The sequence below is a fragment of the Thunnus albacares genome, chromosome 22 (assembly GCF_914725855.1).
Source record: "Thunnus albacares chromosome 22, fThuAlb1.1, whole genome shotgun sequence".
Taxonomy (NCBI): Eukaryota; Metazoa; Chordata; class Actinopteri; order Scombriformes; family Scombridae; genus Thunnus; species Thunnus albacares.
Window position 1 is genome coordinate 150,001 of NC_058127.1, and position 22,583 is coordinate 172,583.

The 22,583-nt window shown below is 42.3% G+C and overlaps 1 protein-coding gene across 1 annotated transcript in view; it reads left to right on the forward strand.

Annotated features, from left to right (window-relative positions):
• The window catches only part of eif4e2rs1 (eukaryotic translation initiation factor 4E family member 2 related sequence 1), a 47,860-nt gene that overhangs the window by 20,821 nt on the left and 4,456 nt on the right, over positions 1 to 22,583 (forward strand). The window contains exons 5-6 of the mRNA XM_044341877.1: positions 1,231 to 1,383; positions 16,056 to 16,192. Of these exons, the coding sequence (XP_044197812.1) occupies positions 1,231 to 1,383; positions 16,056 to 16,192 (290 nt within the window). The remainder of the gene's footprint in view (positions 1 to 1,230; positions 1,384 to 16,055; positions 16,193 to 22,583) is intronic.

The window sequence follows — 22,583 nt, forward strand, 5'->3', positions numbered from 1 at the left end:
TCTCACCTGTCTCCCTCTCACCTGTCTCATCTGTCTCACCTGTCTCTCTCTCACCTGTCTCCCCTCTCACCTGTCTCACCTGTCTCCCCTCTCACCTGTCCCACCTGTCTCACCTGTCCCACCTGTCTCACCTGTCTCACCTGTCTCCCCTCTCACCTGTCCCACCTGTCTCACCTGTCCCACCTGTCTCACCTGTCTCCCTCTCACCTGTCTCACCTGTCTCCCTCTCACCTGTCCCACCTGTCTCACCTGTCTCACCTGTCTCCCCTCTCACCTGTCCCACCTGTCTCACCTGTCCCACCTGTCTCACCTGTCTCCCTCTCACCTGTCTCACCTGTCTCCCTCTCACCTGTCTCACCTGTCTCACCTGTCTCACCTGTCCCACCTGTCTCACCTGTCTCACCTCTCACCTGTCTCACCTGTCTCACCTGTCTCACCTGTCCCACCTGTCTCACCTGTCTCACCTGTCTCCCCTCTCACCTGTCCCACCTGTCTCACCTGTCCCACCTGTCTCACCTGTCTCCCTCTCACCTGTCTCACCTGTCTCCCTCTCACCTGTCTCACCTGTCCCACCTGTCTCACCTGTCTCACCTGTCTCACCTGTCTCCCCTCTCACCTGTCCCACCTGTCTCACCTGTCCCACCTGTCTCACCTGTCTCCCTCTCACCTGTCTCACCTGTCTCCCTCTCACCTGTCCCACCTGTCTCACCTGTCTCACCTGTCTCCCCTCTCACCTGTCCCACCTGTCTCACCTGTCCCACCTGTCTCACCTGTCTCCCTCTCACCTGTCTCACCTGTCTCCCTCTCACCTGTCTCACCTGTCCCACCTGTCTCACCTGTCTCACCTGTCTCACCTGTCCCACCTGTCTCACCTGTCTCACCTCTCACCTGTCCCACCTGTCTCACCTGTCCCACCTGTCTCACCTGTCTCCCTCTCACCTGTCTCACCTGTCTCCCTCTCACCTGTCTCACCTGTCCCACCTGTCTCACCTGTCTCACCTGTCTCACCTGTCCCACCTGTCTCACCTGTCTCACCTCTCACCTGTCTCACCTGTCTCACCTCTCACCTGTCTCACCTGTCCCACCTGTCTCACCTGTCTCACCTGTCCCACCTGTCCCACCTGTCTCCCTCTCACCTGTCCCACCTGTCTCACCTGTCTCCCTCTCACCTGTCTCACCTGTCTCACCTGTCTCACCTCTCCCACCTGTCTGTCTCTCACCTGTCTGCAGGACGAGTCTAACCGCAGTGGGGGGAAGTGGATCATCCGGCTGCGTAAAGGTTTGGCCAGTAGGTTCTGGGAGAACATCGTGCTGGCGATGCTGGGAGAGCAGTTCATGGTGGGAGAGGAGATCTGTGGAGCCGTGGTGTCCATACGCTTCCAGGTACTACTGCAGTACTACTGTAGTACTACTGTAGTACTACTGTAGTAATACTCATTAATACCACAGGAGTACTACTACAGTACTGTTCCTACCAGTACTGCAGTAATGTGACTCTGTAACACTGTGTACTCGACTACTCATCACTTTATTAGTGAACTTTGATCTTTTATGACACGTCGAGGTTTCGACTGAGGAGCGAACGAGATAAATAACAACAAAATAAATCAGTTTATTACACAAACAAAACAATAAACATTTAAACTGAAACTGTCTCTAACAGCAACGTGCTGTTTTAGTCTGTAGGAAAGAGTTCAGTCCTCAACAGTTCACCATCCTTGGTTCACCTCGGTCCTCCTCAGTTCACCTCGGTCCTCCTCAGTTCACCTCGGTCCTCCTCAGTTCACCTCGGTCCTCCTCAGTCCTCAACAGTTCACCTCGGTCCTCCTCAGTTCTCCTCAGTCCTCCTCAGTCCTCCTCAGTCCTCCTCGGTTCTCCTCGGTTCACCTCGGTTCTCCTCAGTCCTCCTCAGTTCTCCTCGGTCCTCCTCAGTTCACCTCGGTCCTCCTCAGTCCTCCTCAGTCCTCCTCGGTTCTCCTCGGTCCTCCTCAGTTCACCTCGGTCCTCCTCAGTCCTCCTCAGTCCTCCTCGGTTCTCCTCGGTTCTCAGAGAGGTAGGCGCCCCCCCCCCCCCCCGCATGGCTCCACCTCCCACCGCCCTGCAAATAAGACTTTACCCGACTTACGACTGCCGCCACCGCCACCACACTCAAGGACCAGAACAACAGCAGCAATAATAATAATAATGATTATAAAGTAATAATGTATATGATAATAATAATAATAATAATAATAATAGTGTAGTTGATCATATCTGGAATAACAATAGTAGTGATAATAATAATAATAGTATAATTGATAGTATCTGGCATAAATGACTATATTAGTGATAGCAATAATAATAATAATAATAATAATAATAATAATAATAATAATAATAATAATGATAAAGATATTTAGTTTCTAAACAACAATAATTAGCCTATCATGACACATGTTGGTGATATAATAATATAATATATATGTGTAACTGGGATGAGGGAGGGAAAAGTCAAACAAAGAAATAAAAACAAAAACAAAAAAAAACAAACAAAACAAGGATGGAAAGGAAAAGTGAATTAAATAAAATAATAATAATAATAAAATAAGTAAAATAAATAAGAATTAGTCTGTTATTGGTTGGGTATGTGGTCTGATATATAAATAAAAATTGATTGATTGATTGATTGATATGTGGTCATGTACGTGGTTCTGGTTTTGGTTATTGATTTGATTGGATTCTGGGTGGAGTTTTAGGTGATTAATGAATGTGGTTCATGTTTCCTCAAAGGCTGATTTATTGTTTGTTTTGCAAGCTGTTATTTTTTCTATTGAGATGTGTTCTGAGAGTAAATTGGTCCAGTGAGTGATGTGGCAGGAATGTTTGGATTTCCAGTTCTGAAATATTATTTTCTTGGCGATAGTTAGAGAAATCAATAACGGGTTTTTGTGTTTAGTTGGGATTGTGATATGTGTTAAGTCTCCCAGTAAGCAGAGCGATGGGGATGCTGAGATCCTGCAGCCCAAGATACTCAAGAGTTTTTCTGTGACTGTTATCCAAAATGAAAGAACTGGCTGGTAAAACCAAGTGGCCTGAAAATAATCATCTATGTGACCCAAGGTGCATTGTGAACAGATATCTGTATCGATCAATCCCATCTTAAACATTTTTCCTTGAGTGATGTGTATTCTGTGGATGGTTTTATATTGTATTAGTTGTAAATTTGTATTGGTAGTCATAGAGAAGATGTTTTTATTGATTTGTATCCAGAAATCGGGGGTTGGGAGATAGAGCCAGAGGTTGGGAGTGTTATGGAGGTGTCTGACAATGAAAGAAGTTTGTAAATTTTTGAAATTATTCTTTTGGGGTTTGTAATTTTAAAGATTTATTGGCTTAATTTGGAAGGTTGTAATGTGTTATTGGATATGTTGATTTTAGATTTAATAATGGATTTTAGTTGTTGGTATTGGAGGAACTGGTCTCTCCCAACCCCATACCTCTGGATAAGTGTATTGAATGATATGAACTGGTTATTTTATTTAAGTGGTGGAGGTGAGTGATTCCTTTTTGGTGCCATGATGGAAAGTGAACAGAAGTGTTGGAAGTCCGGATTGTGCCAGATCGGGGTGAACCTACATGGTGCCAGTGATGATTTGGTGATTTTGTGGTCTTTCCACCAGGCTGTCAGAGTTGAGGAGATTGTGATGTTCTTGTAGTAATCTTGTTTCTTGATTGATTGTGGTAGGAATGGGAGGTCTGTGAGTGAGGTGGTTTTACATTGATTTTGTCCTATCTGTAACCATGGTGTACTATAATTATCTTTATGGATCCATTTGAATAAATATTGTAGCTGATTTGATAAGAAGTAATGAAGGAAGTTTGGTGCTTCCAGGCCGCCCTGTGGTTTTGTGCTCTGTAAGTGTGAAAGTGAGATTCTTGGTTTTTTATTTTTCCAGTAGAATTGAGTTGTTAAAGAGTTTAAAGTTTGAAACCAGTTGTCAGTGGGAGTAATGGGAAGTAATGAAAATAGGTAGTTGATTTGTGTTTTCATTTTAACTGTTGCAATGCGTCCAATCAGAGTAAGTGGTAACTTGGTCCAGCGTTTAAAATCATCTTCTATGTTTTTCAGCAGAGGGGTGTAGTTGAGGTGAAACAACTCTGACAGCCTGGAGGAAATATTAATGCCTAAGTATTTGATATTACCAGTGTGGACTGGGAGAGAGGGATCTCCCAGTCATTTACAGTCAAAGGTAGAATAGTGGATTTGTTCCAGTTTATTTTATAGATTGAGGAGAAGTTGTTGATTATTTTGAATGTTTCTTGTAATGATGTGAAAGGATCTTGTAGGTGTAATAATAAATCATCTGCATATAAGCTAAGCTTATGTTCTGAAGTAGTATATTCCTTTGATTTTATTGTTTTGTCGTATGGCTGTGGCGAGTGGTTCAATGAAAACTGCTAATAGAGATGGAGAGAGTGGACATCCTGGTCTGGTTCCCTGGTGGAGTGTGAAGCTTGGTGAAGTGATCCCGTTTGTGGTAACTGTGGCTCCAGGTGAAGTGTATAGTGTTTTAATCCAGTGATCCCGTTTGTGATAACTGTGGCTCCAGGTGAAGTGTATAGTGTTTTAATCCAGTGATCCTGTTTGTGGTAACTGTGGCTCCAGGTGAAGTGTATAGTGTTTTAATCCAGTGATCCTGTTTGTGATAACTGTGGCTCCAGGTGAAGTGTATAGTGTTTTAATCCAGTGATCCCGTTTGTGGTAACTGTGGCTCCAGGTGAAGTGTATAGTGTTTTAATCCAGTGATCCTGTTTGTGGTAACTGTGGCTCCAGGTGAAGTGTATAGTGTTTTAATCCAGTGATCCCGTTTGTGGTAACTGTGGCTCCAGGTGAAGTGTATAGTGTTTTAATCCAGTGATCCTGTTTGTGGTAACTGTGGCTCCAGGTGAAGTGTATAGTGTTTTAATCCAGTGATCCTGTTTGTGGTAACTGTGGCCCTAGGTGAAGTGTATAGTGTTTTAATCCAGTGATCCTGTTTGTGATAACTGTGGCCCTAGGTGAAGTGTATAGTGTTTTAATCCAGTGATCCTGTTTGTGGTAACTGTGGCTCCAGGTGAAGTGTATAGTGTTTTAATCCAGTGATCCTGTTTGTGGTAACTGTGGCTCCAGGTGAAGTGTATAGTGTTTTAATCCAGTGATCCCGTTTGTGATAACTGTGGCTCCAGGTGAAGTGTATAGTGTTTTAATCCAGTGATCCCGTTTGTGGTAACTGTGGCTCCAGGTGAAGTGTATAGTGTTTTAATCCAGTGATCCCGTTTGTGATAACTGTGGCTCCAGGTGAAGTGTATAGTGTTTTAATCCAGTGATCCTGTTTGTGGTAACTGTGGCTCCAGGTGAAGTGTATAGTGTTTTAATCCAGTGATCCTGTTTGTGATAACTGTGGCTCCAGGTGAAGTGTATAGTGTTTTAATCCAGTGATCCCGTTTGTGGTAACTGTGGCTCCAGGTGAAGTGTATAGTGTTTTAATCCAGTGATCCTGTTTGTGGTAACTGTGGCCCTAGGTGAAGTGTTTAGTGTTTTAATCCAGTGATCCCGTTTGTGGTAACTGTAGCTCCAGGTGAAGTGTATAGTGTTTTAATCCAGTGATCCTGTTTGTGGTAACTGTGGCTCCAGGTGAAGTGTATAGTGTTTTAATCCAGTGATCCTGTTTGTGGTAACGGTGGCTCCAGGTGAAGTGTATAGTGTTTTAATCCAGTGATCCTGTTTGTGGTAACTGTAGCTCCAGGTGAAGTGTATAGTGTTTTAATCCAGTGATCCTGTTTGTGGTAACTGTGGCTCCAGGTGAAGTGTATAGTGTTTTAATCCAGTGATCCCGTTTGTGGTAACTGTGGCTCCAGGTGAAGTGTATAGTGTTTTAATCCAGTGATCCCGTTTGTGGTAACTGTGGCTCCAGGTGAAGTGTATAGTGTTTTAATCCAGTGATCCCGTTTGTGGTAACTGTGGCTCCAGGTGAAGTGTATAGTGTTTTAATCCAGTGATCCTGTTTGTGGTAACGGTGGCTCCAGGTGAAGTGTATAGTGTTTTAATCCAGTGATCCCGTTTGTGATAACTGTGGCTCCAGGTGAAGTGTATAGTGTTTTAATCCAGTGATCCCGTTTGTGGTAACTGTGGCTCCAGGTGAAGTGTATAGTGTTTTAATCCAGTGATCCTGTTTGTGGTAACGGTGGCTCCAGGTGAAGTGTATAGTGTTTTAATCCAGTGATCCCGTTTGTGATAACTGTGGCTCCAGGTGAAGTGTATAGTGTTTTAATCCAGTGATCCTGTTTGTGGTAACTGTAGCTCCAGGTGAAGTGTATAGTGTTTTAATCCAGTGATCCCGTTTGTGGTAACTGTGGCTCCAGGTGAAGTGTATAGTGTTTTAATCCAGTGATCCTGTTTGTGGTAACGGTGGCTCCAGGTGAAGTGTATAGTGTTTTAATCCAGTGATCCTGGTTGTGGTAACTGTGGCTCCAGGTGAAGTGTATAGTGTTTTAATCCAGTGATCCCGTTTGTGATAACTGTGGCTCCAGGTGAAGTGTATAGTGTTTTAATCCAGTGATCCCGTTTGTGGTAACTGTGGCTCCAGGTGAAGTGTATAGTGTTTTAATCCAGTGATCCTGTTTGTGGTAACTGTGGCTCCAGGTGAAGTGTATAGTGTTTTAATCCAGTGATCCCGTTTGTGATAACTGTGGCTCCAGGTGAAGTGTATAGTGTTTTAATCCAGTGATCCCGTTTGTGGTAACTGTGGCTCCAGGTGAAGTGTATAGTGTTTTAATCCAGTGATCCTGTTTGTGGTAACGGTGGCTCCAGGTGAAGTGTATAGTGTTTTAATCCAGTGATCCCGTTTGTGATAACTGTGGCTCCAGGTGAAGTGTATAGTGTTTTAATCCAGTGATCCCGTTTGTGGTAACTGTGGCCCTAGGTGAAGTGTATAGTGTTTTAATCCAGTGATCCTGTTTGTGGTAACTGTGGCCCTAGGTGAAGTGTATAGTGTTTTAATCCAGTGATCCTGTTTGTGATAACTGTGGCTCCAGGTGAAGTGTATAGTGTTTTAATCCAGTGATCCTGTTTGTGGTAACTGTGGCCCTAGGTGAAGTGTATAGTGTTTTAATCCAGTGATCCCGTTTGTGGTAACTGTGGCTCCAGGTGAAGTGTATAGTGTTTTAATCCAGTGATCCTGTTTGTGGTAACTGTGGCCCTAGGTGAAGTGTATAGTGTTTTAATCCAGTGATCCCGTTTGTGGTAACTGTGGCTCCAGGTGAAGTGTATAGTGTTTTAATCCAGTGATCCTGTTTGTGGTAACTGTGGCTCCAGGTGAAGTGTATAGTGTTTTAATCCAGTGATCCTGTTTGTGATAACTGTGGCTCCAGGTGAAGTGTATAGTGTTTTAATCCAGTGATCCCGTTTGTGGTAACTGTGGCTCCAGGTGAAGTGTATAGTGTTTTAATCCAGTGATCCTGTTTGTGGTAACGGTGGCTCCAGGTGAAGTGTATAGTGTTTTAATCCAGTGATCCCGTTTGTGGTAACTGTGGCTCCAGGTGAAGTGTATAGTGTTTTAATCCAGTGATCCCGTTTGTGATAACTGTGGCTCCAGGTGAAGTGTATAGTGTTTTAATCCAGTGATCCTGTTTGTGGTAACTGTGGCTCCAGGTGAAGTGTATAGTGTTTTAATCCAGTGATCCTGTTTGTGGTAACTGTGGCTCCAGGTGAAGTGTTTAGTGTTTTAATCCAGTGATCCTGTTTGTGATAACTGTGGCTCCAGGTGAAGTGTATAGTGTTTTAATCCAGTGATCCTGTTTGTGGTAACTGTGGCTCCAGGTGAAGTGTATAGTGTTTTAATCCAGTGATCCTGTTTGTGGTAACGGTGGCTCCAGGTGAAGTGTATAGTGTTTTAATCCAGTGATCCCGTTTGTGGTAACTGTGGCTCCAGGTGAAGTGTATAGTGTTTTAATCCAGTGATCCCGTTTGTGATAACTGTGGCTCCAGGTGAAGTGTTTAGTGTTTTAATCCAGTGATCCAGTTTGTGATAACTGTGGCTCCAGGTGAAGTGTATAGTGTTTTAATCCAGTGATCCTGTTTGTGGTAACTGTGGCTCCAGGTGAAGTGTATAGTGTTTTAATCCAGTGATCCCGTTTGTGATAACTGTGGCTCCAGGTGAAGTGTATAGTGTTTTAATCCAGTGATCCTGTTTGTGGTAACTGTGGCCCTAGGTGAAGTGTATAGTGTTTTAATCCAGTGATCCCGTTTGTGGTAACTGTGGCTCCAGGTGAAGTGTATAGTGTTTTAATCCAGTGATCCTGTTTGTGGTAACTGTGGCCCTAGGTGAAGTGTATAGTGTTTTAATCCAGTGATCCCGTTTGTGGTAACTGTGGCTCCAGGTGAAGTGTATAGTGTTTTAATCCAGTGATCCTGTTTGTGGTAACTGTGGCTCCAGGTGAAGTGTATAGTGTTTTAATCCAGTGATCCTGTTTGTGGTAACTGTGGCTCCAGGTGAAGTGTATAGTGTTTTAATCCAGTGATCCTGTTTGTGGTAACTGTGGCCCTAGGTGAAGTGTTTAGTGTTTTAATCCAGTGATCCCGTTTGTGGTAACTGTGGCTCCAGGTGAAGTGTATAGTGTTTTAATCCAGTGATCCTGTTTGTGGTAACTGTGGCCCTAGGTGAAGTGTATAGTGTTTTAATCCAGTGATCCCGTTTGTGGTAACTGTGGCTCCAGGTGAAGTGTATAGTGTTTTAATCCAGTGATCCTGTTTGTGGTAACTGTGGCCCTAGGTGAAGTGTATAGTGTTTTAATCCAGTGATCCTGTTTGTGATAACTGTAGCTCCAGGTGAAGTGTATAGTGTTTTAATCCAGTGATCCTGTTTGTGATAACTGTGGCTCCAGGTGAAGTGTATAGTGTTTTAATCCAGTGATCCTGTTTGTGATAACTGTGGCTCCAGGTGAAGTGTATAGTGTTTTAATCCAGTGATCCTGTTTGTGGTAACTGTGGCTCCAGGTGAAGTGTATAGTGTTTTAATCCAGTGATCCTGTTTGTGGTAACTGTGGCTCCAGGTGAAGTGTATAGTGTTTTAATCCAGTGATCCCGTTTGTGATAACTGTGGCTCCAGGTGAAGTGTTTAGTGTTTTAATCCAGTGATCCCGTTTGTGATAACTGTGGCTCCAGGTGAAGTGTATAGTGTTTTAATCCAGTGATCCCGTTTGTGATAACTGTGGCTCCAGGTGAAGTGTATAGTGTTTTAATCCAGTGATCCTGTTTGTGGTAACTGTGGCTCCAGGTGAAGTGTATAGTGTTTTAATCCAGTGATCCTGTTTGTGGTAACTGTGGCTCCAGGTGAAGTGTATAGTGTTTTAATCCAGTGATCCTGTTTGTGGTAACTGTGGCTCCAGGTGAAGTGTATAGTGTTTTAATCCAGTGATCCCGTTTGTGATAACTGTGGCTCCAGGTGAAGTGTATAGTGTTTTAATCCAGTGATCCCGTTTGTGATAACTGTGGCTCCAGGTGAAGTGTATAGTGTTTTAATCCAGTGATCCCGTTTGTGATAACTGTGGCTCCAGGTGAAGTGTTTAGTGTTTTAATCCAGTGATCCCGTTTGTGATAACTGTGGCTCCAGGTGAAGTGTATAGTGTTTTAATCCAGTGATCCCGTTTGTGATAACTGTGGCTCCAGGTGAAGTGTATAGTGTTTTAATCCAGTGATCCCGTTTGTGGTAACTGTGGCTCCAGGTGAAGTGTATAGTGTTTTAATCCAGTGATCCTGTTTGTGGTAACTGTGGCCCTAGGTGAAGTGTATAGTGTTTTAATCCAGTGATCCCGTTTGTGATAACTGTGGCCCTAGGTGAAGTGTATAGTGTTTTAATCCAGTGATCCTGTTTGTGGTAACTGTGGCCCTAGGTGAAGTGTATAGTGTTTTAATCCAGTGATCCCGTTTGTGGTAACTGTGGCTCCAGGTGAAGTGTATAGTGTTTTAATCCAGTGATCCTGTTTGTGGTAACTGTGGCTCCAGGTGAAGTGTATAGTGTTTTAATCCAGTGATCCTGTTTGTGGTAACTGTGGCCCTAGGTGAAGTGTATAGTGTTTTAATCCAGTGATCCCGTTTGTGGTAACTGTGGCTCCAGGTGAAGTGTATAGTGTTTTAATCCAGTGATCCTGTTTGTGGTAACTGTGGCTCCAGGTGAAGTGTATAGTGTTTTAATCCAGTGATCCTGTTTGTGGTAACTGTGGCTCCAGGTGAAGTGTATAGTGTTTTAATCCAGTGATCCTGTTTGTGGTAACTGTGGCTCCAGGTGAAGTGTATAGTGTTTTAATCCAGTGATCCCGTTTGTGATAACTGTGGCTCCAGGTGAAGTGTATAGTGTTTTAATCCAGTGATCCTGTTTGTGGTAACTGTGGCTCCAGGTGAAGTGTATAGTGTTTTAATCCAGTGATCCTGTTTGTGGTAACTGTGGCTCCAGGTGAAGTGTATAGTGTTTTAATCCAGTGATCCTGTTTGTGGTAACTGTGGCTCCAGGTGAAGTGTATAGTGTTTTAATCCAGTGATCCTGTTTGTGGTAACTGTGGCTCCAGGTGAAGTGTATAGTGTTTTAATCCAGTGATCCTGTTTGTGGTAACTGTGGCTCCAGGTGAAGTGTATAGTGTTTTAATCCAGTGATCCTTTTTGTGGTAACTGTGGCTCCAGGTGAAGTGTATAGTGTTTTAATCCAGTGATCCCGTTTGTGATAACTGTAGCTCCAGGTGAAGTGTATAGTGTTTTAATCCAGTGATCCTGTTTGTGGTAACTGTGGCTCCAGGTGAAGTGTATAGTGTTTTAATCCAGTGATCCTGGTTGTGGTAACTGTGGCTCCAGGTGAAGTGTATAGTGTTTTAATCCAGTGATCCTGTTTGTGGTAACTGTGGCTCCAGGTGAAGTGTATAGTGTTTTAATCCAGTGATCCTGTTTGTGGTAACTGTGGCTCCAGGTGAAGTGTATAGTGTTTTAATCCAGTGATCCTGTTTGTGGTAACTGTGGCTCCAGGTGAAGTGTATAGTGTTTTAATCCAGTGATCCTGTTTGTGGTAACTGTGGCTCCAGGTGAAGTGTATAGTGTTTTAATCCAGTGATCCTGTTTGTGATAACTGTGGCTCCAGGTGAAGTGTATAGTGTTTTAATCCAGTGATCCTGTTTGTGATAACTGTGGCTCCAGGTGAAGTGTATAGTGTTTTAATCCAGTGATCCTGGTTGTGGTAACTGTGGCTCCAGGTGAAGTGTATAGTGTTTTAATCCAGTGGATGAATGACTCTCTGAAGCCAAACCTGTGGAGGATGGAAAATAGAAAAGTCCAGTTTACTCTGTCGAATGCTTTTTCTGCGTCCAGTGATACAATTATGGTTTTGTTGTGTTTTTGCTGTGATGTATTGATCAAATTAAAAAGTCTACGGATATTGTCTGAAGCGTGTCTATTCTTGATGAAGCCTGTCTGGTCGGGATGGATTATAAGTGGAACGACTGTTTCTATTCTGGTTGCCAATGTTTTTGTAATGATTTTGAGGTCTGTATTAATTAGTGATGGGGGGCGATAACTGGAGGGGTGGGTTGGGTCCTTATTGGGTTTTAACAGTAATGTCATTACGGCGGTGTTCATGTGGGTGGGTATAATGGACGTAGTTTTAATTTCTGTAGTGACTCTGAAGAATAGTGGTGATAATATGTTCCAGTAATGTTTGTAGGATTCTGCAGGAAACCCGTCTGGTCCAGGTGATTTATTGTTTGGCATTTTGAGCAGAGCTTTATGTAATTCCTCGAGGCTGAGTGGTGAATCTAAAAGACTAAATCTGATGGTATTGTTGGTCCAGATTACTTAAAGTGTCTATTTCTGATTGACTGGGTTTGTAATTTGAGGAGTAAAGGTTGCTATAAAATTTATGAAATATATTATTGATTTCTTGTGGATTATGTGTGACTGTACCTGTGGAATTGAGTATAGATGGGATTATTGCTTTTTCTTTTTTCAGTTGTAATAGATTAGCCAAATATTTACTTGATTTATTATTGTACTGAAAGTTTTCATATTTGAGCTGTTGGATAATGAATTGTGTTTTCTTGTATATGATGTTTTCCAATTGAGTTTTAAGTTGAGCTAATTCATTTTGTTGGTTAGTTGGTGTGTTAGGTGTTTGATTTTTGTCTCTAAGCTAGTTTCTTGTTCCTGTTGCTGTCGTTTCTTATGTGATGAATATGAAATGATTATTCCTCATTATATTGATAACGATATTGATGACTGTTTTTCCTGTTTCCCATAAGAGTGATGGTGAGATCTCTGGAGAGTCATTCATCTCCAGAAAGGATGCCCACTCTCTCTGGATTAATGTGATGAAATCTGGATCCTCCAAGAGTGATGTATTGAAACGTCATCTTGTGGGAGACTTGATATGTGTTTGAGTTTTTATTGATAAGGAAACTGGAGCGTGATCACTGATTATGATGGGATGGATTGTGTTTCCTTGGATGTGCTGAGAGAGTGAATTACTTACAAGAAAGAAGTCAATTCTGGAGGAAGACTGATGGAGAGAGGAACAATATGAATATTGTCTGGATGTTTTTCATTCTCCAACTATCGCCAAGTCCAAGTTCCTTCATGTATTGTTTAATAACTTCAGTTGAGTGCCAGGTTCTTGTGTTACTGGGTGTGCTAGAGCGGTCGGTTGTAGGATTGATAACAGTATTGAAATCTCCGGCTATTATGATGTTTGCTGAATTGTACAGTAAGGAGAAAAAATGATGGAAAAAGGATGGGTCGTCATTGTTAGGGCCGTAAATCTTTGCAAATGTGTATGTTGTCTGATTAATAGATGCATTAACAATGATGAATCTTCCTTGTGGGTCAGTGATGGATGAGTTATGGATGAATGGGATGTTTTTATTGACTAAGATCGAAACTCCTCTTTGTTTTGTGTTGAGTGTGGATGAGAATATTTTATCAAATTGTTTGAGTCTAATATATTATAATTCAGAGTTTGAAAGGTGGGTTTCTTGCATAAAACATATATCAGCCTTTAATTTTATGAGATGATTGATGATTTTGATTCTTTTAGTCTGTGTACGAAAGCCACGTACATTCCACGTTACCAGGTTGAGTGTCTGCATGGTTGTGTGTTTGGTTTATCTTGTTTTGAATGAAGCATAAAGAGGAAGCCAGTGAAGGAGGGGGGAGGAGGAGGGTGGTTGCTATAACTGCCTTAGACTGTCTAGACATAACGGTGAATGGTGACAATAACATAACGTGAACATTAACACACACACACACACACACACACACACACAAAAATGAAAATTACGACAGAGAGGTAGATTTTTTGACTCCTCTGTAGGGTCACGCAGGCGGTTTCCTTATCACAGAGGAGTGAGGTTGGGAGTGAGGCTTTCGGTCAGATAATCAGGGTTTTTACAGTTAGATGTTTGAGTCTATTACTGTATTTTCAGAAGAGCCATGGCGTGATTTTGGAGTTGTGAAATAATTGTCCGTCGTTTGTCCACTACGATTGATGCACGTCTGTTGTTTTGTCTGTTTTCTTTGAGAATGGGCTACAGTACTTTCCAGCGTTCGTTTATTTCATGTGAGTATTGTTCGTTGAGTCCAAATGATGTTCCTTTGAGTTCCCTTCCTCTGCTTCTGACCAGTTCTTTTTGTTTGAAGTGTTGGGCCGGGGTCCTTTGGTTGATGGTTGTCCGAGGCGGTGTACTCTGTGGAAAGTGATGTTTTGTAGTGTCGGGGGGGATTTCAGTTGAGTTTTCATGAAGTTTTTTATGAGGTTTTCTGGGTTGTCGGGTGTTTGTTCGGAGATGTCAGAGAAGATGAGATTGTCGCGCATAGAACGGGTTTGTAAATCCAACAGTTTCTTTCAGAGTCTTATTTTCTTTGGAGATGGCATGTATTTGTTCGTCGAGAGTTTTAACGGTGGTTTGTAAGTCCTGGTTGGTTTTTTGTAGTGTGACCATGTTGTGGTGGGCAAACTCCAGGTTATTGCGTATGTCTTTAATCTCTTCGTGTAGTGATACTAAGAAGTCCAGTTTTTTGTTTATGCTTGCTAGCACACTAACCTCAACTTCGGTGGTTTGTAGATCGTCTGTCCGTTGATGAGTCTGTCTTTCGTCTTTTGGTGCTGGGTTTGGCTGAGTCTGGCTCCATGTTGATCTGCCGGTTGTAGTAGTCGTCGATGAATGCTTCGAGATCCGTTATGTCCTCCACTGTAAAGATGTCCTGGTCCGGGTAGGTGGTGACAGATGATCGGTGAATGTAATTTGAATCAGGAGGTGTTTAAATCTTTTGTAAATCCTGTAAAGTTAACGTGTTTACTCAGTTCATTCAGCAACAGGTCGCCGCCATGTTAGATCTCGCCTCCGATGTCCGACTATCACGGTGTTTGCACTCATACTGCCATCCGTCCTCGAACTTGTATGTTTGTGTGTTTCCTATATGACCTTAAATGCATTCACATCTTACATTCAGCTGTTTGTCTTCTGTGAAAACCAGCTCCTGCCTCGTTACTACACGAGGGAAAACATCATGGAGTTTGTCACCATTCAACGACTGCTCATGTTTACATCCTCTTTTGTAGTGAAACAAAATAAAACAAATAAACAACAAATAAAACCATTTCTTCACTCTAACATAAACATCTCTGGTTTATGGTATTCATAAGATAAAGAACATGACAAAAATTAATGCAGTGATCTAAAAAAGTAACGTAATATGGACATTTACACTTGGCTAATTGCTAGCTTACTATGCTAACTAACTATGCTAACTTAGCACATCAACTCACCGGAGATTCACGGATTAATCCCAAAAGCAGGTACATTCACGTCAAAATAATCCTCCGGCCTCGCTGCCAACAACACAGTAAAAAGGAAATTAAACCCAAAGTGTCTCAACAAAAACCTCCTGGTGTTTATGGAAGCTCATAAATATTTCCCTCCAGATGTTTCTCTCAGCAGCGCTCGCGTGTCGTCTCTTTCTCCGTTATTTTGCTTCTTGCTCTACACACAATACAGTCTGAAACACTAGCGCTGCACGGTGCTGGAGCTCCCTCTAGTGACCAGCGGTCAGTACTACCAGTACTACAGTAACACTAATATTACTACCAGTACTACAGTAACATTATAACTGTACTGTTACTACCAGTACTACAGTAACACTAGTATTATTACCAGTACTACAGTAACACTAGTATTACTACCAGTACTACAGTAACACTAGTATTACTACCAGTACTACAGTAACACTAGTGCTGCACGGTGCTGGAGCTCCCTCTAGTGACCAGCGGTCAGTACTACCAGTACTACAGTAACACTAGTATTACTACCAGTACTACAGTAATACTAGCGCTGCACGGTGCTGGAGCTCCCTCTAGTGACCAGCGGTCAGTACTACCAGTACTACAGTAACACTAGTATTACTACCAGTACTACAGTAATACTAGCGCTGCACGGTGCTGGAGCTCCCTCTAGTGACCAGCGGTCAGTACTACCAGTACTACAGTAACACTAGTATTACTACCAGTACTACAGTAACATTATAACTGTACTGTTACTACCAGTACTACAGTAACACTAGCGCTGCACGGTGCTGGAGCTCCCTCTAGTGACCAGCGGGGGGATCACCACAAGTAACTTTACCGGTCATTTAATGGAGGTTACAACTACAACTGTACTGTTACTACCAGTACTACAGTAACACTAGTATTACCACCAGTACTACAGTAACACTAGTATTACTACCAATACTACAGTAACACTATATGTGTTCTATTACTATTGATATTACAGTAACACTACAACTGTACTGTTAATACCAATACTACTGTAACACTAACTGTACCATAAGTACCGATACTACAGGACCACTATAACTGTACTATCAATACTATAGTAACACTTACTCCTCTATTACTGCCAATACTTCAGTGCCACTATAACTGCACTGTTACTACTGTACTGGTATTACTAATACTACAGTAATTGTACATCTAAGGGTTTTGTCTGTGTACCTGTCTCTCTGTCAGGAGGACATCCTGTCGATCTGGAACCGGACGTCCAGCGATCAGACGACGACATCCAGAATCAGAGACACTCTGAGACGAGTCCTGAACCTCCCAGCCAACACCATCATGGAGTACAAGACACACAACGATAGCCTCAGGTACTACTACTACTACTACTACTACTACTGTATACTACTACTACAGCAGTACTACACCATCATGGAGTACAAGACCCACAACGATAGCCTCAGGTACTACTACTACTACTACTGTATACTACTACTACAGCAGTATTACACCATCATGGAGTACAAGACACACAACGATAGCCTCAGGTACTACTACTACTACTGTATACTACTACTACAGCAGTACTACACCATCATGGAGTACAAGACCCACAACGATAGCCTCAGGTACTACTACTACTACTGTATACTACTACTACAGCAGTACTACACCATCATGGAGTACAAGACCCACAACGATAGCCTCAGGTACTACTACTACTACTGTATACTACTACTACAGCAGTACTACACCATCATGGAGTACAAGACGCATAACGATAGCCTCAGGTACTACTACTACTGTATACTACTACTACAGCAGTACTACACCATCATGGAGTACAAGACACACAACGATAGCCTCAGGTACTACTACTACTACTACTGTATACTACTACTACAGCAGTACTACACCATCATGGAGTACAAGACCCACAACGATAGCCTCAGGTACTACTACTACTACTGTATACTACTACTACAGCAGTACTACACCATCATGGAGTACAAGACGCATAACGATAGCCTCAGGTACTACTACTACTGTATACTACTACTACAGCAGTACTACACCATCATGGAGTACAAGACACACAACGATAGCCTCAGGTACTACTACTACTACTACTACTGTATACTACTACTACAGCAGTATTACACCATCATGGAGTACAAGACACACAACGATAGCCTCAGGTACTACTACTACTACTGTATACTACTACTACAGCAGTACTACACCATCATGGAGTACAAGACACACAACGATAGCCTCAGGTACTACTACTACTACTACTACTGTATACTACTACTACAGCAGTACTACACCATCATGGAGTACAAGACCCACAACGATAGCCTCAGGTACTACTACTACTACTGTATACTACTACTACAGCGGTACTACACCATCATGGAGTACAAGACACACAACGATAGCCTCAGGTACTACTACTACTACTACTACTGTATACTACTACTACAGCAGTACTACACCATCATGGAGTACAAGACCCACAACGATAGCCTCAGGTACTACTACTACTACTACTACTGTATACTACTACTACAGCAGTACTACACCATCATGGAGTACAAGACACACAACGATAGCCTCAGGTACTACTACTATTACTGTATACTACTACTACAGCAGTACTACACCATCATGGAGTACAAGACCCACAACGATAGCCTCAGGTACTACTACTACTACTACTACTGTATACTACTACTACAGCAGTACTACACCATCATGGAGTACAAGACACACAACGATAGCCTCAGGTACTACTACTACTACTGTATACTACTACTACAGCAGTACTACACCATCATGGAGTACAAGACACACAACGATAGCCTCAGGTACTACTACTACTACTGTATACTGTATACTACTACTACAGCAGTACTACACCATCATGGAGTACAAGACACACAACGATAGCCTCAGGTACTACTACTACTACTGTATACTACTACTACAGCAGTACTACACCATCATGGAGTACAAGACCCACAACGATAGCCTCAGGTACTACTACTACTACTGTATACTACTACTACAGCAGTACTACACCATCATGGAGTACAAGACACACAACGATAGCCTCAGGTACTACTACTACTACTACTACTGTATACTGTATACTACTACTACAGCAGTACTACACCATCATGGAGTACAAGACACACAACGATAGCCTCAGGCACTACTACTACTACTACTGTATACTACTACTACAGCAGTATTACACCATCATGGAGTACAAGACCCACAACGATAGCCTCAGGTACTACTACTACTACTACTACTGTATACTGTATACTACTACAGCAGTACTACACCATCATGGAGTACAAGACACACAATGATAGCCTCAGGTACTACTACTACTACTGTATACTACTACTACAGCAGTATTACACCATCATGGAGTACAAGACACATAACGATAGCCTCAGGTACTACTACTACTACTGTATACTACTACTACAGCAGTACTACACCATCATGGAGTACAAGACACACAACGATAGCCTCAGGTACTACTACTACTGTATACTACTACTACAGCAGTATTACACCATCATGGAGTACAAGACACACAACAATAGCCTCAGGTACTACTACTACTACTACTACTGTATACTACTACTACAGCAGTACTACACCATCATGGAGTACAAGACACACAACGATAGCCTCAGGTACTACTACTACTACTACTACTGTATACTGTATACTACTACAGCAGCATTACACCATCATGGAGTACAAGACCCACAACGATAGCCTCAGGTACTACTACTACTACTACTGTATACTACTACTTCAGCAGTACTACACCATCATGGAGTACAAGACACACAACGATAGCCTCAGGTACTACTACTACTGTATACTGTATACTACTACTACAGCGGTACTACACCATCATGGAGTACAAGACACACAACGATAGCCTCAGGTACTACTACTACTACTGTATACTACTACTACAGCAGTACTACACCATCATGGAGTACAAGACACACAACGATAGCCTCAGGTACTACTACTACTACTACTACTGTATACTACTATTACAGCAGCACTACACCATCATGGAGTACAAGACCCACAACGATAGCCTCAGGTACTACTACTACTACTACTACTGTATACTACTACTACAGCAGTACTACACCATCATGGAGTACAAGACACACAACGATAGCCTCAGGTACTACTACTACTACTACTACTGTATACTACTACTACAGCAGTATTACACCATCATGGAGTACAAGACCCACAACGATAGCCTCAGGTACTACTACTACTACTACTACTGTATACTGTATACTACTACAGCAGCATTACACCATCATGGAGTACAAGACCCACAACGATAGCCTCAGGTACTACTACTACTACTACTGTATACTACTACTTCAGCAGTACTACACCATCATGGAGTACAAGACACACAACGATAGCCTCAGGTACTACTACTACTGTATACTGTATACTACTACTACAGCGGTACTACACCATCATGGAGTACAAGACACACAACGATAGCCTCAGGTACTACTACTACTACTGTATACTACTACTACAGCAGTACTACACCATCATGGAGTACAAGACACACAACGATAGCCTCAGGTACTACTACTACTACTACTACTGTATACTACTATTACAGCAGCACTACACCATCATGGAGTACAAGACCCACAACGATAGCCTCAGGTACTACTACTACTACTACTACTGTATACTACTACTACAGCAGTACTACACCATCATGGAGTACAAGACACACAACGATAGCCTCAGGTACTACTACTACTACTACTACTGTATACTACTACTACAGCAGTATTACACCATCATGGAGTACAAGACCCACAACGATAGCCTCAGGTACTACTACTACTACTACTGTATACTACTACTACAGCAGTATTACACCATCATGGAGTACAAGACACACAACGATAGCCTCAGGTACTACTACTACTACTGCATACTACTACTACAGCAGTATTACACCATCATGGAGTACAAGACACACAACGATAGCCTCAGGTACTACTACTACTACTACTGTATACTACTACTACAGCAGTATTACACCATCATGGAGTACAAGACACACAACGATAGCCTCAGGTACTACTACTACTACTGTATACTACTACTACAGCAGTACTACACCATCATGGAGTACAAGACACACAACGATAGCCTCAGGTACTACTACTACTACTGTATACTACTACTACAGCAGTATTACACCATCATGGAGTACAAGACACACAACGATAGCCTCAGGTACTACTACTACTACTACTGTATACTACTACTACAGCAGTATTACACCATCATGGAGTACAAGACACACAACGATAGCCTCAGGTACTACTACTACTACTGTATACTACTACTACAGCAGTACTACACCATCATGGAGTACAAGACACACAACGATAGCCTCAGGTACTACTACTACTACTACTACTGTATACTACTACTACAGCAGTACTACACCATCATGGAGTACAAGACACACAATGATTGCCTCAGGTACTACTACTACTACTACTGTATACTACTACTACAGCAGTACTACACCATCATGGAGTACAAGACACACAACGATAGCCTCAGGTACTACTACTACTACTACTACTGTATACTACTACTACAGCAGTACTACACCATCATGGAGTACAAGACACACAACGATAGCCTCAGGTACTACTACTACTACTACTGTATACTACTACTACAGCAGTACTACACCATCATGGAGTACAAGACACACAATGATAGCCTCAGGTACTACTACTACTACTGTATACTACTACTACAGCAGTATTACACCATCATGGAGTACAAGACACACAACGATAGCCTCAGGTACTACTACTACTACTGTATACTACTACTACAGCAGTACTACACCATCATGGAGTACAAGACACACAACGATAGCCTCAGGTACTACTACTACTACTACTACTGTATACTACTACTACAGCAGTACTACACCATCATGGAGTACAAGACACACAACGATAGCCTCAGGTACTACTACTACTACTGTATACTGTATACTACTACTACAGCAGTACTACACCATCATGGAGTACAAGACACACAACGATAGCCTCAGGTACTACTACTACTACTGTATACTACTACTACAGCAGTACTACACCATCATGGAGTACAAGACACACAACGATAGCCTCAGGTACTACTACTACTACTACTACTGTATACTACTACTACAGCAGTACTACACCATCATGGAGTACAAGACACACAACGATAGCCTCAGGTACTACTACTACTACTACTGTATACTACTACTACAGCAGTACTACACCATCATGGAGTACAAGACACACAACGATAGCCTCAGGTACTACTACTACTACTGTATACTGTATACTACTACTACAGCAGTATTACACCATCATGGAGTACAAGACACACAACGATAGCCTCAGGTACTACTACTACTACTACTGTATACTACTACTACAGCAGTACTACACCATCATGGAGTACAAGACACACAACGATAGCCTCAGGTACTACTACTACTACTACTACTTTATACTACTACTACAGCAGTACTACACCATCATGGAGTACAAGACACACAACGATAGCCTCAGGTACTACTACTACTACTGTATACTGTATACTACTACTACAGCAGTACTACACCATCATGGAGTACAAGACACACAACGATAGCCTCAGGTACTACTACTACTACTACTACTACTGTATACTACTACTACAGCAGTACTACACCATCATGGAGTACAAGACACACAACGATAGCCTCAGGTACTACTACTACTACTACTGTATACTACTACTACAGCAGTACTACACCATCATGGAGTACAAGACACACAACGATAGCCTCAGGTACTACTACTACTACTACTACTTTATACTACTACTACAGCAGTACTACACCATCATGGAGTACAAGACACACAACGATAGCCTCAGGTACTACTACTACTGTATACTACTACTACAGCAGTACTACACCACCATGGAGTACAAGACACACAACGATAGCCTCAGGTACTACTACTACTACTACTACTACTGTATACTACTACTACAGCAGTACTACACCATCATGGAGTACAAGACACACAACGATAGCCTCAGGTACTACTACTACTATTGTATACTACTACTACAGCAGTATTACACCATCATGGAGTACAAGACACACAACGATAGCCTCAGGTACTACTACTACTACTACTGTATACTACTACTACAGCAGTACTACACCATCATGGAGTACAAGACACACAACGATAGCCTCAGGTACTACTACTACTACTGTATACTACTACTACAGCAGTACTACACCATCATGGAGTACAAGACCCACAACGATAGCCTCAGGTACTACTACTACTACTACTACTGTATACTACTACTACAGCAGTATTACACCATCATGGAGTACAAGACACACAACGATAGCCTCAGGTACTACTACTACTACTGTATACTACTACTACAGCAGTACTACACCATCATGGAGTACAAGACACACAACGATAGCCTCAGGTACTACTACTACTACTACTACTGTATACTACTACTACAGCAGTATTACACCATCATGGAGTACAAGACACACAACGATAGCCTCAGGTACTACTACTACTACTACTACTGTATACTACTACTACAGCAGTATTACACCATCAT